We start from the raw sequence: 16,433 nt of genomic DNA on the forward strand, positions 1-16,433 counted from the left end.
TTGTATTGTTCCTGCGGAATGAGGCAATTTTAATTCTGGTCATTCACACATATGACCAGTCTCTCCTTTCATAAGTTATATTGAATTTCGCCGGCTGAATGGTGTCTTTGCTCGCCGCCCGCATTCATCCAATAACCCCCCCCCCCCCCCCCCCCCCCCCCCAGTGTTAGCTTTTGAGATTTGTGAGGGGAATGATTTTCATCTGCAAACAAACTGCTGCTCTTGATAGGATTCCTCAGTCGGCCCGGCCTGAGTTTTGTTATTAAGCAACCTAAAATGACACAGTCTGCGGGGGGGCCTGCCAGTGGAAAGATGCTGTCCATTAGCTGTCAACAATGACCACTGGGTCTACCCTCCCATGGGACTGGCAAGCAAGGCATCGTCTCATCCTGAGTCTGGCTGAGAGATCACACAGGCTCCATTGTCTCAAGCAGCCTTGGGTTTTATTGTAGCAGCGCCTCTGGGAAAGGACGAGCCTTCACGTCTGTGGTCTGTAAAAAGAATGGGCTTTCTCCAGGCTAAGGCCATGAAAACTGTAAGGGATGAATCTAGAGGAACACAGAGAGGCTACGGAGTAGATTTGGAATAGGGGCACCCCTCCTTAGACGAGCTCGGAGTCCCCATCCAGACCTCCCTCTCCCTCTCCCAGTGCTGACCTCCCTTCTCCACCTCTGTTTAATAATGCCTGGGCCTTGGTCATTATTTTGGGCAGATGGAGATGGGGGCAGGCAGTGAAAGGAGCTGGTGTCACTCCTGAGGAGAGGATGGTAGGGATGACAGAGAAGAAAAAGCGAATCAGAGAAAAGATCAAAAGCAGAAGCTCGCCTTTCACTTGCCTGAAAGCGCTAAAGAGGATAAGGAACGATCGGGCCCGGGGTCTCCTGTCCTCTCTGGCAATTAGACTCAGCTGATGGAGAGAAAGGCGTGAATGGCAGGGTTCAAGGCCCTCTCTAGGACTCACACAACGGGAAGGAGTTTTTTCCCCGACGCCTCCTTTATCTTCCTCTCCTTTCAGAGTGTCAGAAATGCAGCTGAAATATCTCTCCAAAAAGACAGCACAATCCCCAATGCCAAACCTTAATCACGGTGGCTGATGAGATTGAGAAGGAGGGGGGCTGTTTGAGAGAAAACACATTCTTTTCACAATTCATCTTTACACTTTATATGAGGCCAGGATTCAAGGGAGGTGTATTCGGTTTATATGCAATCACTAAATTGAACAAAGTAAAGTCCATATTTTTTTATGAGACTAGGGGACATATCGTGTCCTGGGTATAAGTTCCAATAAACAGCTATATCTCATTAAGTTTTAAAATGTGTTACAGAACATTGCAGGGCTGAACAAAATCAAAACTGTTTATATGCATATTAATATTTAAATAAAGATAACATGAAGAAAGGTAGATTAAAAGATGCTTAAGTTGAATCAAACTAATTTAATGAAAAGGCATAATAATTAGTTTGCATGCATCATTAAACAGATGTTACTGGCGTTCCCCGAGGGGGAACATGATGATTTTGTACAATAGAACCGACTGTTTCATGCAATTTAGTATTCATTTTTTCTGACTAGAGAGCTGTCTTGGGCACGGCCGCAGCAACATGTCCCACAGGAACCTATTAACATCTTCTACATATGCAAGAGTTTCAATAGGCCGTCTATCATCCTCACAGAGGGACACGCAGCTTTTTCTACAACTTTAACAGCTTGTCATAAAAAGCGCACCGGGTATTTCAATTACGCAGGTCATGAAAGAACAAAGGGACAGTATTTGGGTCACACACATTTAATTTGAACATATACACTTTGGTAAAGCTGGCTTAAAAGCCATTTCTAATCCACAGAAATATAAAACCACCTGAGCAAAGTGTAGCTAAGGATGTGGCACACAAAAAAGATCAAAATAGATGTCTTTGGGGGATTAATCCCCGCTTAAAAAGCAGGTTTGTCTGTGGAGTCCTCCCTTCAGAGGTTTGTTCAGGCCTAGCAGTGTAGACACCAACCCATAATCCTCCTGCAGACACACCTGTAGAGGAGAGTATAAAGACCCTGGACTGAACTGAGTCAAACATCAAGCTTCAAGGAGTCTCTCCACAGCAGCTCCACAGCCTCCAGACCGACCCTGAAGATGACTCCCTCTGCCAGCCTGCTGCTGCTGCTCCTGCTCGGCCTCTCTCAGGCACTTCCTCTCCAGGAGGAAGGAATTGAAGAAGAAGAAGAAGAAGAAGAAGAAGAAGAAGAAGAAGAAGAAGAAGAAGAAGAAGAAGAAGAAGAAGAAGAAGAAGAAGAAGAAGAAGAAGAAGAAGAAGAAGAAGAAGAAGAAGAAGAAGAAGAAGAAGAAGAAGAAGAAGACACTGTCGACATCACCACCAGGATTTTGACCTCCAACAACGCCACAGATGAGATCCTGCTGGAAGGAGACCTGGTGGCTCCCAAAACCAGAAACGCCATGTGCCAAGTGCTGGTCCCAGAGCTGCCTGTGGAAGAAAGGCTCCAACGTCTTGGTGACGATCCCCTTCATCACGAGCAGTCAATTCACCAGCTTGGAGAGACAGAAGATCACCTACGCTATGAATGCCTTCCACAGCAAGACCTGCCTCCGCTTCGTCCCCCATCGGAACCAGTACGACTACATCAGCATTGAGAACAAGGGCGGATGTTACTCCTCTCTGGGCAAAACAGGAGGCAGACAGGTGCTCTCTCTCAACAGGTGGGGCTGCGTCTACCATGGCACCATCCAGCACGAGATCAACCACGCTCAGGGGCCTCATTTATAAAGCCTTGCGTAGGATTGACGTGGGAAGGTTGCTTATGTAGGACAAAGCAAATAAATGCGCACAGACATTTTCCGATTCATAAAAGACTGCTTACCGCCGTAGGACTTGTGTATGGCACATCCTACGCCGATTTCCCTTTATAAATCACAATCAACTCGAAATGCGGCGCAGCTTTTGCGGGCTTCACGTAACGCCCATATTTGCCTATAAATAGTCAAAGAAACGCCCATTCATTAATTCATTTTGACTGACTGCATGAAGAAGATTGCAGGAAATGACGACAGAACAGCTAAAAAAGACATCTCACACCGTGTCAGATTTAGGTTATTTTGGGGAGGTCGAGATAAATCATATTGTTTGGTGGAGGCAGTTTGAACGTAGCAGCATGGAGGTCGGATCGTCACCAAAATAAATAAATAAGTGGTCCGAAAAAGGTTAATGACAAAAAAAATACGCATAGCCTAACCTTCCTCAGGCAGTGTGTTTGTCCCGGGGACGGGAGACACCCCCTTGAGGAGAAACTGTAAGAAACTAGAAAATGCATTTCCTGCAGAAAATGCGTGCGAATGCTGTAAACTGTGAACATTTGTGGCTGAATTTAGCTGAAAATGCAGAAAAAGCTGAATATGTTATTAGCTGAATGGTAGCTGCTTTTAGCTACAAAAATGCAGAAAAAGCTTAATATTTAAAAGAAAAGGTTTAAAAAAAGGTATAAACAACAACATGTATAGCCTTGATGTCCTGAAATAGCTGAATAATGTAATAGTTGAATGGTTTCTGCAGCTGAAAATAGGCTGAAGGAGTTAAATATCAGATGTAAGTAGTAGTGAATGAATTTGTATTAAGATGAGAAAAGAAAGTAAAAAGGCTTGGGAAAGCAGCAGAATATTTGAACTGCAAACTTTTGAACTAACTTGATGGTGAATTATCTGTCGCCATGGCAATGGCATTTGATGACACCCCATAATACGCTTAGATGTGTTGATGGCTGCATCGTTACCAAACCTGTGAAGTTTTGGGCCATTTCGAGCATTTTTACTGAAGTTATGAGAAAGCCGTGTTTCATGGTGAGCATCAGAGATGGGGTCGTTACTAAAAAAAAGTAATATATTACATATTACATATTACTTTAAAAAAAAGTAATATATTACACTACTTCGTTACTCTCTACATAAAGTAACTCGTTACTTTACTCGTTACTTTACTCGTTACTTTACTTGTTACTTTACTCGCAGGGCCGTCCCGCCCCTCCCTACAGGCAGATCACGCAGACTGCTAAAGTTTCAAATGTTCTCTTTAGTTCAGTTTCCATTGTCGCATAAGACTGATCCAGATAGCTCTGACTATGGCTGTCCTCTGTCTCCTGCTATCTGTATTTTGCGCAGTATATCTCTGAACGATGCGATGGTGATTCCACTGTGCAAATGGGCAACATTACCTCTACTATGAAGGATGCTACAAGCCTGTCCATCTCTGCTTTGGTTACCGGTCCTCCAAATGCTAATTGTTGCTGCTTCGGTCGGCGGCGGCGCACTCACAACATCCTCACTCTGGGTTCGGGGGTCCTTAGCTATTAGCTTCACCTTAGCATGTGTTCTTTGCAGGTGTTTGTTGAGGTTTGACGTGGTGTTTGCAGCAGTGTATAACAGCTTCTGGCCTGGACACAGTTTGCACCTCACCGTCACATTCCTGTCTATTCTTCGGACGAACTCAAAATAATGGGCATACCTCCACCCCTCGAAAGTTATCGCTGACTCTGCCATGTTTATGCAGCACTGCACGTGGAGATGTGGACGCGCAAGTCGCGCAGATTACGTACATATAAACCTGCGGCGGAAACCCCTCTTGTCTGTCAGTGTGATTATGACTGATTTTATAAAAGTAACGAAGTAACGCGTGTCGGGGCAATGTTAGTAACTGTAGTGTGATTACTGAATTATAAAAGTAACGCGTTACACTACTCCGTTACCGACAAAAGTAATATTATGGTGAGCATTGTGTTGCCATGGCAACGGCATTTGAAGAAATCTCAAAACTGTCCCGTAGATGTCTTCACGGCTGGACTGTTAGCACACATGTGAAGTTTGAGCACTTTTTGAACATTTTCATAGGAGTTATACATTACATTAGGAGGTTACATTACTCTCTCTCTTCTCTTGATCGCCCTCTCTCTTCTCTTGATCACCCTCTCAATCTTCTATCGCCCTCTCTCTCTTCTCTTGATCGCCCTCTCTCTCTTCTGTTGATCGCCCTCTCACTCTTCTCTCTCTCTTCTCTTGCTCGCCCTCTCTCTCTTCTCTTGATCGCCCTCTCTCTTCTCTTGATCGCCCTCTCTCTCTCCTCTTGATCGCCCTCTCTCTCTTCTCTTCATCGCCCTCTCTCTCTTCTTTGAAGGCATCTCCCATTGACTTCAATGTTAAAAAAAGAGTTTAAAAAGCTGAATATTTCAAAAAGTATAACATATTTAAAAAAATGTGAAGGTTTCCCATCGATTCCTGAAAAGGCTGAATAGTTTAATATTTGAATGGTTTCTGTAGCTGAAAATAAGCTGAAGTTATGGAGAGCCAAAGTATTGGCTGAAATAAGGGGAATAAAGATTTGAAGTACTATAGTGGAATGCTGTGGCACAGCATTCGCACTAATAAAGAATCGAAGTACTATAGTGGAATGCTGTGGCACAGCATTCGCACTAATGATCGGGGAATCCCTCCGGAGTAGAGTCATGGCGAATGGATCTGAATAATTTGTTTGTATTTGGTGGTTTGTGTTCCAGCTGTCGATCAGCAACTATATATCCATAATCCACCATGTTAAAGGAAATACAACTAATGTGTTGTGTTATATTAGCTGTACAATTTACCACATATGGTGTTCTTAGTTTCCATACCTCCTGTGTTTTACGAGCGACTTATCAAGTCTTGGCAAACGGCATAAAACATGATTAAACATGATAGTATATAAAACCATGCTCGTACAACCTATAGAAATGCAAAACGGTGTCAGTTTAAAGTAATTCTGTCCTTCTGTTTACCGCATCATTTATGAGAATACATTTCTTAACAAGAGAACATAATCGAGGGGTGAGCAATAACATTTCCGTATTTATTTATTTCTCCAAGTTATGTTTTTGTGTGCACTGAGGAGACTCAAACAGGCGTTTGTTTAATCATTTTAATATTGGCTTTAATCAATTTGTGAAAATGAATTCTTCATATATGAGAGGTAACATTTTATTCATGGTATTATTTCCACATATTTCTCTCCATTCTTCCTTCTGCCAACGGTGTCGCAGTTTCTCGTCTCTCCCGTTTTTGTGCTTAGTGCGTAGGCTACGCATGGGTCAGAGTTTGCGTGGAGGGCCGCACATTTTCCCGTCAAGTTTGTTTTCTATAAATCGCAAACATTGCGTAGAAACTGGCGTACGCCATCTTTAGAGTGTACGCACCGTTTATAAATGAGGCCCCTGAGCATGGTGCGCAAGGAAGACTGTGTAAAAACAAGCAGCATACATGCAGATATTTGAAATGCTAGCTTAAGGAAATGGCTACATGGTTGAAATTGTTAGCTAAAAGTAATGACTAAATGTAGAAATAGTTAGCTAAAAGTAATGACTAAATGTAGAAATAGTTAGCGAAAAGTAACGGCTTAAAGGTGGGGTAGGTAAGTTTGAGAAACCGGCTCGAGATACACTTTTTGTTATATTCCATGGAATGCTCTTAACATCCCGATAGCAATGAATATCTTAAGAGCTTTGCCAAAAAATCCATAAAAAAATGTCATCTGTGGAAGCCGTAGTACTGTAAAAAGCACGACCCATCATTTTAGCCGGCCCGGCTAAAATGATTGGATGGCCTACCTGCCTGTCAGCCTTCCATCTGTGCACAAACTTATCCCGTGCCCTCATTGATCATGTGCGCGTTTATGTGTGTTGGAGGAGGGGCTCTGTAAGGAAGTGGCAGATTTTTTCCGGCTGTGTATTTTCAAATTCTAGCGCACTCGAGCTGGTTTCTCCAAAATTATCTACCCCACCTTTAATGGTTGTTATAGTTAGCTAAAAGTGAAGGCTACATGTAGAAATAGTGAGCTAAAAGTAATGGCTAAATGGTTGAAATAGTGAGCTAAATGTAATGGCTAAATGTTTAAATAGTTTGCTAAAAGTAATGGCTAAATGGTTGAAATAGTTAGCTAAAAGTAATGGCTAAATGGTTGAAATAGTTAGCTAAAAGTAATGGCTAAATGGTTGAAATAGTTTGCTAAAAGTAATGGCTAAATGGTTGAAATAGTGAGCTAAATGTAATGGCCAAATGGTTGAAATAGTTAGCTAAAAGTAATGGCTAAATGTTGAAATAGTTTGCTAAAAGTAATGGCTAAATGGTTGAAATAGTTAGCTAAAAGTAATGGCTAAATGGTTGAAATAGTGAGCTAAATGTAATGGCCAAATGGTTAAAATAGTTAGCTAAAAGTAATGGCTAAATGGTTGAAATAGTTAGCTAAAAGTAATGGCTAAATGGTTGAAATAGTTAGCTAAAAGTAATGGCTAAATGGTTAAAATAGTTAGCTCAAAGGATGTTAAGGGTTGAAATAGTCAGCCAGAAGTAATGGATTTAAAAGAAAAAGCAATGTACTCATTGTTGAAAGTAAGCTTAAAGTAGCCGAATAGAAACTAACTAAAAGTAATGTCTAATTGACTGAAATCGAAGGATCCAATAATGGAGTTGGTTGAAACATTAAGCCATTGCACTCCATGAACAAATTCATATTTATCGACAGCTAGAAATAGTACAGCTGCGTTAAATGTGCAGCATTAACCATGTGTTTAAAACTGTGATGCGTTTTAACCGGTTTTAACTCGTCTTTTATCAACAATTTCCAAAACATTTCTCCTTTATAGGCTATTACTTTTTTTTCTTTTTTTTACTCTAATTGTAGTTTTATCCTTTGTTCAACAATGTTTAATGTTAATAATGAGCTTGATTTTGACCATGTGGACCCCCCACCACTCTCCAGTGTGAACAATCCTTCAGGGAGTCTAGGTCCAGGTAAATCACGGGCGAAGTGTGTACTTGCTGGGTTGCTGCCCAGAGGCTGTGGGGCGACTGTGTTGTCCCGGAGCAGGCCAACATCAAAGCCCTTGATCCAGAAGAGCCTGAGGCTACCAACAGCCGACAGCTCTGATTGTCAGCGGAGATTCAAAAATATTTTGTGCGAGAGAACACAGTGATTTCTCACAAAGTTACATGCAAATATAAGCTCAAATAAGAAAATGTGTGGCGACACATCTTACCCATATATGAAAGTGGCCTTCAAACTAAGCGGTAAATTAGGGACATACACCCTCAAATCTATGTTTTTGGCGACAACTGATAATGGTTATATTATAGGCTTATACATTTTAAGCGGAGGTTTAATGACAATTATAGTCATTCTTGAAATGCACTGCACTAGCTGCACCAGCCAAAGTTTGAGGGTGAAGCGTTATATTTAAAACAAATTGAGCCAGAAACCAACAAACTAACCAGTCCTTCTGCCAGTGTTGAAACGGCTTCCTGCTGCTTTGCACTTTGCTCACTTGCAATATTTTATGTTGGTAACTAGTTAAACATCATGTTCCCAATAAGTTCCCTCCATGCCATCTCCTATGCTTGACACAGAAATTCTGGGTGTAGTAATAAATGTGTTAAAGGTCCCATGTCATGGCCATTTCTACTGATTTCCGGCTCTGCGACACAGCGAGAACAAGCGAAACTCATCCTGAGAACACACAAACACTCACAGCCGAAGTAAAAACAATAAGTGAGGCTTGATATTGAGTAAGAAAAAGGTTTATAACGCTGTGAGAATGGGTCTGCGGAGAGCATTTCTGCGCGATCCCAACTCGTCTATTACCAACGTTCAGGGAGCTCTATGCAAGTCAATGGGGACTCCCTGTTAGTTAGCCAAGGGATCCTGGTGTGTGAGGTGCTCCGCGGACTGGTCCAAAATGACACACACACACACACACACACACACACACACACACACACACACACACACACACACACACACACACACACACACACACACACACACACACACACACACACACACACACACACACACACACACACACACACACACACACACACACACACACACACACACACACACACACACACACACACACACACACACACACACACACACACACACACACACACACACACACACACACACACACACACACACACACACACACACACATTATAACAAGTCTTTTGAGACCTATCAGCCGCTGTTTTTGTGGCCCATCAGAATGCATGTGCCACATCACATTAGTCCCCACGTGTGAACTGTGATTTTACTTGGTAATTTTGAAGCGTCTCACTGCCTATACATATTCATGCTGGGCCTATAAGTGTCAAATTGAGATGTCCTTGCAGTGTCCTTGACAGCGAGTTATTAATATTGAATACCTAAGTCAACATTAACTAGATGAAGAGCTATACAGGTCATCGTCTGCCACATTCCCCACCCTCTGTCCTGGGAACAATTGGAGAAATCATCAAATTGTTTTAGATCTGTGTAAGATAGCATGTGTATCAGGTCAATTATGGAATACTTTCATGTGCGCTATAATTATACAGCACAACAATTATGGAATTCCTATTGTATTTCACGTGAGCAGTTTTCCACTTGTTTTACTCATTTAGGAGGCTGCTGACTGGGAGCCCACGCGCTCCGACTTAAAAGCCATAAATCCCAGGGTATTACTCTGAACGCAAACATCTTAACTATTCCAATTCTCCAATCCCTAAATTGGTGCGGCTGTTGTTGCTTGTGGCTGCTTTTTAAAACCCTCCTCCTGCTCCTGAGCGGTGTGCAGCCCGGTACCGGAGCTTTGTCTGGCTGCTGTGCTTGATAGGATGCTGGCTGCAGGCGTCTCGTCGCAGCAGCTGAGATGAGGTCGCTGAGGTCCTCCCGCTTGTGGCGACGCCCAAGGGCCATCAACACAGCGGGGAGCCCGGGTGCCGGTGAGGTCTCGCACAGCCTCGCCTCGCTTCATGAAAGCCTAATGAAGAGAGGGGGGCTTGGAAACGGTGTTGTTAGACGCCCACAATCCTGCAGCACGGGAGCATGGAGAGGATCAAAACAGCGTGCAGGAGAATTCAAAGAGAGAGCAGAGACACAGAGGCAGGAAATACACCCAAACTTTGCATTTATTGCTGTCCGAAATGAGAAACAAAGTCTTCATCTGTGATTGTCGTTAATAAATAAAGTTGCGTGTGTACAGATCTGGCCCCATCCCACTCAGAAGCAAAGAGTAAAATACAACAGAGTACAATCATCCTTTATGTAGATTGAATGAAACACTAAATGTAAGGACTCATCTTTGCATGTAAAAATAAGTCCATAATGTCACGTTAAAGTAAAATCAGTCAGTCAATGCTGTACACAATAGCCATTTATCCATTTTCAAAAAAGGTAAATGAAAGAAACAAAAAGGATATGATGCAGAATAGTTGCTACTAATCAATGTTGCTGTATGGTACGGTGGCCCTGATGGTCGAAACACAACATTTTCAAAGATAAACATTTTTGAAAACACGAGATTTAAAAAAACACAGCAGCAATGGAGAAAAACAACAACATTTCCTATAACCGAAACATGTAGGCACGTATTGGACATGGATTCCTCAAAAAGTTACAAAAAAGCGTTAACTCTTCAGCAAACGTAATCAAATAGCCACCACTGGGCATTATGGGATATGTGGGCCAGTCTTTGCCCTAAATAAGAAGTATCCTCCTTTGCTTAGATTTAGACTGACAGACGCATCTAATCAGCAAAGAGGAATCCATTTCAAAGACCTACCTCCCTTTTCCCGTTTGTGTTAATGTTGTTGGGTTTTCTGAATTGTGGTTGTGTTTTGTAAAATGTTTTGTAAAATGTTGTTATTGACTTTCAGGGCCAGCGTAATATGTACATAAGAAAGCCTTAATCATTTTAGCTGGAAATTCTTCATATTCTTTTAAACCACAAATACCATGTACTTCAAAATATAACCATTTTCCAAGAACATTTCTTATGATGACTTGTAACCCATAAAAAGTAACCCATAATTAAATGTTACTTTCATTTCAGCAACAGCAACTTCACCATTAGGTGATTATTCCATTTTGGAAGTCAGCACATTTTCAGTGTAAATAACATAAAAATATCGAACAAATGTTACACACCCAGCACATACATTCAATATAATACAAACTGATATTTCTGCTGGTTTCAGGAAAACATAACCTGGGGCCATGAAACATATAAAATAAAGCAGCTTCTGATTATCTAAAAGAAAAAAACTGTACATACAATCTTTGGAAATTAAATAACAAATGTCTCCTCCGTCATCGCTGCGGGGTCCTCAAAAGGACTTCTTTGGTTGAAGGGTCTGTTTGGCGCGCCGTGTATCACCACATCTGATTTAGATTCAAACCTACCACACACCCAGAGACATGCAGGTCCTCTGGGAACGGTTTTTGAGGAGGAATTACAAGAGTTTCTTCTTCCTGCTGCCTCTCCTCTCACTGTACTGAACCTGCAGGGAATACGAACATGAGTCACTGTAAAACCAGAGCAACTTAAGTGTTGTTCTTATTTTTTATAACAATAATCATTTATTTCTCTCCATCTTGTAGAGCTTTTATTCATTGCAAAACAGATAACATTTTCAATAGAGTTTGCAGACTTATGACGTATTTTTGTAGGCCGATTCAGAAGTTAGCATCTCAAGGGCACAATTGATAAAAGTCTAATGGTATTTTTCCATTGGATTTTGGAATAGCCTATTGGAGAAAAAGGATCTGAGAAACACACGTTTATGATACTAACTCGTTTTTTTACGAAGGATCGTCTTCACATAGTACAACCCAGTCTCACGGCATTTCGTGTTATTAGTCACGTGTTTTTTTCGTGTCACACAGAACGATTTTAAATGCAATGTATTTCTATTGGTAGTATGTTTCGTGCCTGCAACACGTCTTTTTGTCCGGTCGGGTCTTGGAAGACCAGAAGCTGTGTGGTTCATAAAAACATGTTCTTACTCAATATCTTACCCTAAGCCTAACCCTATCCCTTTTATTTGAAATTGTATAATGTCTGAGATTTTTGCCGTCAGTGAGGAAAAGAAATGGGGCTCAGAGCCTCAGAATACTGAAATCTGTATTTTATGTCATCTTTTTTTCCTTCTAATTTGTTATTATTTGGTGCAGGCACGAAACATACTACCAATATAAATACATTGCTTCTAAAATCGTTCTGTGTCAGAATACTTAAATCTGTATTTTTTGAAATATGTTTTTCCTTTTAATTTGTTATTATTTACATTGCTTTTAAAATAGTTCTGTGTGACACGAAAAAAATGGCGAAATCGTGTTGGTGAACACGAATCAATAGATTAATTTCGTGACTATAACACGAAATGCCGTGAGACTGTGTTGCATAGTAACACCACTTTATGATTTTTTTTAAAGCATAAATGCAATCAGCAGAACCAAAAAGCTCATGTAAGGCTATAAACAGACTACCACTGCTACGCTAAAGGCAGCTAATGTTAGGCTATAAACAAACTACCACTGCTAAGCTAAAGGCAGCTAATGTTAGGCTATAAACAAACTACCACTGCTAAGCTAAAGGCAGCTAATGTTAGGCTATAAACAAACTCCACTGCTAAGCTAAAGGCAGCTAATGTTAGGCTATAAACAAACTACCACTTTTAAGCTAAAGGCAGCTAATGTTAGGCTATAAACAAACTCCACTGCTAAGCTAAAGGCAGCTAATGTTAGGCTATAAACAAACTACCACTGCTAAGCTAAAGGCAGCTAATGTTAGGCTATACACAAACTCCACTGCTAAGCTAAAGGCAGCTAATGTTAGGCTATAAACAAACTCCACTGATAAGCTAAAGGCAGCTAATGTTAGGCTATAAACAAACTACATCACAATGTTAGAACAAAACCTGAACATCTCTTAAGGTAACCACAGATCTTATTTCAGGCATCTAATACGCAAAAAATGAACCGTTGATTTCAAAACAAGGGAATAGAAATGGGTAAAATGCTAACTCATTTTCGGATTTAAGGACTCATTCCTGCACCACGTTATAAGGGAGAACTACCACTACTGAGCAGGATGACCACAGTCATGCATAGACAGAAATAACAGTGGCTGGCCGAGAAGCTAGAGAGAGTCTCCGTCACGAAACCCAGAGGCCCAAGGGCATTCAAGAAGGACAGGGAGGAGGCAAATGGGGTCAAACGACTTAAAGAGAAAAGGATAGACACAGAGAGGATGAGGAGGAGAGACAACAGCGGGTAAAAAGAGAAAAGAAAGAAAGGAAAGCGGATACAAGAAGGGAGAATGCCAACAGATTTTTTGTAAATGTCTCATACTTTAAATTGGCCTTAGACAACTTTTCAACATACCACGACTAGTGTTTCCATATGGTTTTATTGTTGGCACTGCTGTTGAAATGTGAAATCAAGCTTAAAAGGGATTTTTAATTGTTGGAGTGTTGGAATGTCACAAGAACATTGTTTTGAGTGATTTACTCAAGCACTTTTTTGTCATGCTTTGTATTCCATTTGATGCTACTTTATACTTCTACTGTTTTATATTTCAAATATTATTAATTATACATTTATTTTTAATTCAGTTACTATTAACACAAAAATGCATGCTATGCTGATATGATGCAGTATTGTAGTACTAGTCAATAGTATTCAACTTAAATTGGATCAGTGTTGACAAACAACATAGAAATGCTCTTACATGTATTTGTTAGAAATAAATAGAATCATATCTCTAATATGAGTCAGAGGAAGAGTCAATCTGCATACTGATAATACTTCCGTACAAAACACATTTTGAACTCAGAACGTTTAGACTCTAGAATGTTTAGTTTGACTTAAGTAAGGGATCAGAGTACTTATTCCACTATGGCACATTACTAATGATTATAAATACAATTATAATAATACAAAAATACATATCTTTACTATATATATAATATTTGGGAAGGCACAAATACTGCTGCAATATTTTATATAGTGTTATTGGACTCTTCCTACCGCCCAGCCGTGGGTGTATGCGAGTTGGAGGAGATATCTATATTCTGCTCCTGCTGAGGGGGGGAGGGGGGGGGGGGGGGAGTTCATACAGGAGGCAGCCTGGGAACAGCTTGCCCTGCAAAGCAGCTAAAGCAGCAGACCTCCACCAGGGATGTATCACCACCAAAAACACAACAGAAATTATACGGGGCTACATAATTATACAGATGAAGCTAATTATACAGACAAGGGGGAAGAATGCCTGGGAGTTGTTTTAGCGCGAGGCACAGCGTAGCGGGGCTCGGGGATTTTGGGCTTCCTGGCCGGCTTACCTTCTGCACATCTGAAGGCACCCTCGACAGGAAATCAACCACTTCATTGTTGGCGACGCTGTACGGGTTCCGTAATTTCTTGGTGAATTTATTGATGCCTAAAACAGAAATTCACACCCAACGTATCATTAACGCTAGTCTCTTGTGGCTGCGCTCTTTGTTTCCACACAAACAAATACCTGCAGAGGAGGCTCACGCCGTCCGAGAAATATTACTGCTGCAACCTTTATTCTTCTTTTACTTTAACTTCTTAGGCTGTAATACTTTTAACACCATTAAGATCTGCCTTAACTCATTCAGTACATTATAAGCAGCTAATATTAAGGAGATAATGGGGAAGGGACTCAACAGCCAGAACATATAAGGAGCAAATATTCCTGGGATGCTATACATCTTATAGACAATCAAAACATGATAAAGGACATATTTGACTTTAAATAATGGCCAACAGACAGATCAACACACAACTTAATAAACTGTGTTTGACACTCACCCCATATTAGAACCACGTATCGAACAGGGACGTAGTACGTGAGGATTGTTGCAGTGACAAAAATGAGGATAGCCAGGCCGGACAGGAATGGCACCGACCAGTTGAAAGTGCTAAAAAGATAAATCATCAGTAAGTATTCCAACTTCATTTCATCTTTGTCTGTAAAATACAGTACTTGTTGTAATAAAAACATGTGGCTGTGGCCCCTCTAATGCAGACTCTATACAGGAGAAGCTTTTAATCCATTTCATATTGTGATTCAAGACATTTGAGCTGAAAGCAAATACAGATAATGAGCTGTGATTCATGGTGGTTTGGTAAATTCTTACTTTTTAATCCTCTCCCCAAAGTTAGCGATCTCATCCAGCAGGGTTTGAACGGTGAGGATGGTGTCTTGGATCATGTGGATTTTCTCCATCAGCCCTTTTCTCTCCGACTCCTACAGTTAAACCAAAAAGGATCAGAAGTTTATAAACGGTGTATAACGGGAAGGGTGTGTTTACTGCTCTTATTTGCTGTTTTAGTTGTATTATCGGGGAATCTATTGATTAACCGTTTACACTGCCCTTGTATACAAGATGTGGTATCACATACATATTTTAGGAACATTAATATATGAAAACAATAATTCAATATAAGTAAAACATTTGAAGTAGATACAAGTACAATTTTGCGCTCCTTGTACTTAACTTGGGATTTTTTTTAATTTAATGCTACTTTGTACTTCTACCCAACTACATTAATGTACTACCTTCATTTTGTTAATTACTTTACAGATATGGAATAATAATTAAAAAAACATGATCAAAACTTAAATAGGACTTTAGTTACACCTGGATTAGATTCACAAGCTACCCTGCTGTATACAAAGTCATTAGATTGAGTTCCACAGTTACATCTTGATTAACACGTCATTAATACATTAATAACTATCATAGAAACATAGTATATTTGATTCTAAAATTGGCATATTAAGTGTTATTACTTTTGGTACTTTAAGTATATTTGTCTCAGAGAAAGACACCGAACAGTCACCGGTGTCTGCAGAATGTAAAGGCAGATTCTCTAACAGCTTCACTGGCTGTGAATTGAATGCTCTTCAGAGTGGGACTGGACTCCACATTTTGAAAGAGAAGAGGCACCGTTCTCAGGCTCGTCCAGATCCCAGGAGGGAGGATGGCTTTAGAGTAAACAGGAGGAGACTCGGTGTCTAAAGTCTGGCTCTCAGTGCACAGATCTGTAGAGACACGGCTACATGTCCACATCAAACATGGGGAGACTGAAGGAGGGTTAGAGGATGAAGAGAGGGGAGGCTGGGGTCTGCGGGTGCTGGTTATCGGGGGACTGTTTACTGGCCAAAGCCATGGTCTTTGTCACTATGTGATCTCTGTGATGTCCGTTCGCGTCTGCTCAGAGACACGGAGGGGTCGCTGGCTCCATGCCACTCAGAGGCTGGGGACGGGCCTGGGAAAGGAGCTGCGGAGGGGATCAAACCTGGAATATTCATGGTGACTATCAGTCTCTGTAAGACGAATAGTCAAATATCAATCAACCCCCTCACTGCCCTGAACTACTTCAACCAGTTCAGGGTCATGTTCCCACTGAAGACAGTTTGAGAACCACTTTACGCCAGACCATTCAAAACGTCTAGAGTAAAATAAAGGAATATTTTATTGACTAAAAAGCATTGTTATACTATACACCAGCTTTCCAATGAGCTTTGAAAAAGCATGTCTAAGTGCTGTCATTAGTTC

At 41.0% G+C, this 16,433-nt stretch overlaps 1 protein-coding gene and 1 pseudogene across 3 annotated transcripts in view; one reads left to right on the forward strand and one right to left on the reverse strand.

Annotated features, from left to right (window-relative positions):
- The first annotated feature begins 2,071 nt into the window (after positions 1–2,071).
- On the forward strand, positions 2,072–2,778 carry LOC117484263 (annotated as a pseudogene).
- A 7,178-nt stretch (positions 2,779–9,956) lies between these two features.
- Positions 9,957–16,433, reverse strand: part of LOC117484246 (multiple C2 and transmembrane domain-containing protein 2-like) — a 67,865-nt gene continuing 61,388 nt past the window's right edge. For all 3 annotated transcript variants that reach the window (XM_034132710.1, XM_034132708.1, XM_034132709.1), the window contains 4 exons: positions 15,009–15,118; positions 14,680–14,789; positions 14,187–14,284; positions 9,957–11,345 (listed from right to left, as the gene is read on the reverse strand). In XM_034132710.1, the coding sequence (XP_033988601.1) occupies positions 11,298–11,345; positions 14,187–14,284; positions 14,680–14,789; positions 15,009–15,118 (366 nt within the window). In that variant the 3' untranslated portion in view covers positions 9,957–11,297. The remainder of the gene's footprint in view (positions 11,346–14,186; positions 14,285–14,679; positions 14,790–15,008; positions 15,119–16,433) is intronic.

This window comes from Trematomus bernacchii, unplaced genomic scaffold (assembly GCF_902827165.1).
Source record: "Trematomus bernacchii unplaced genomic scaffold, fTreBer1.1, whole genome shotgun sequence".
Lineage (NCBI taxonomy): Eukaryota > Metazoa > Chordata > Actinopteri > Perciformes > Nototheniidae > Trematomus > Trematomus bernacchii.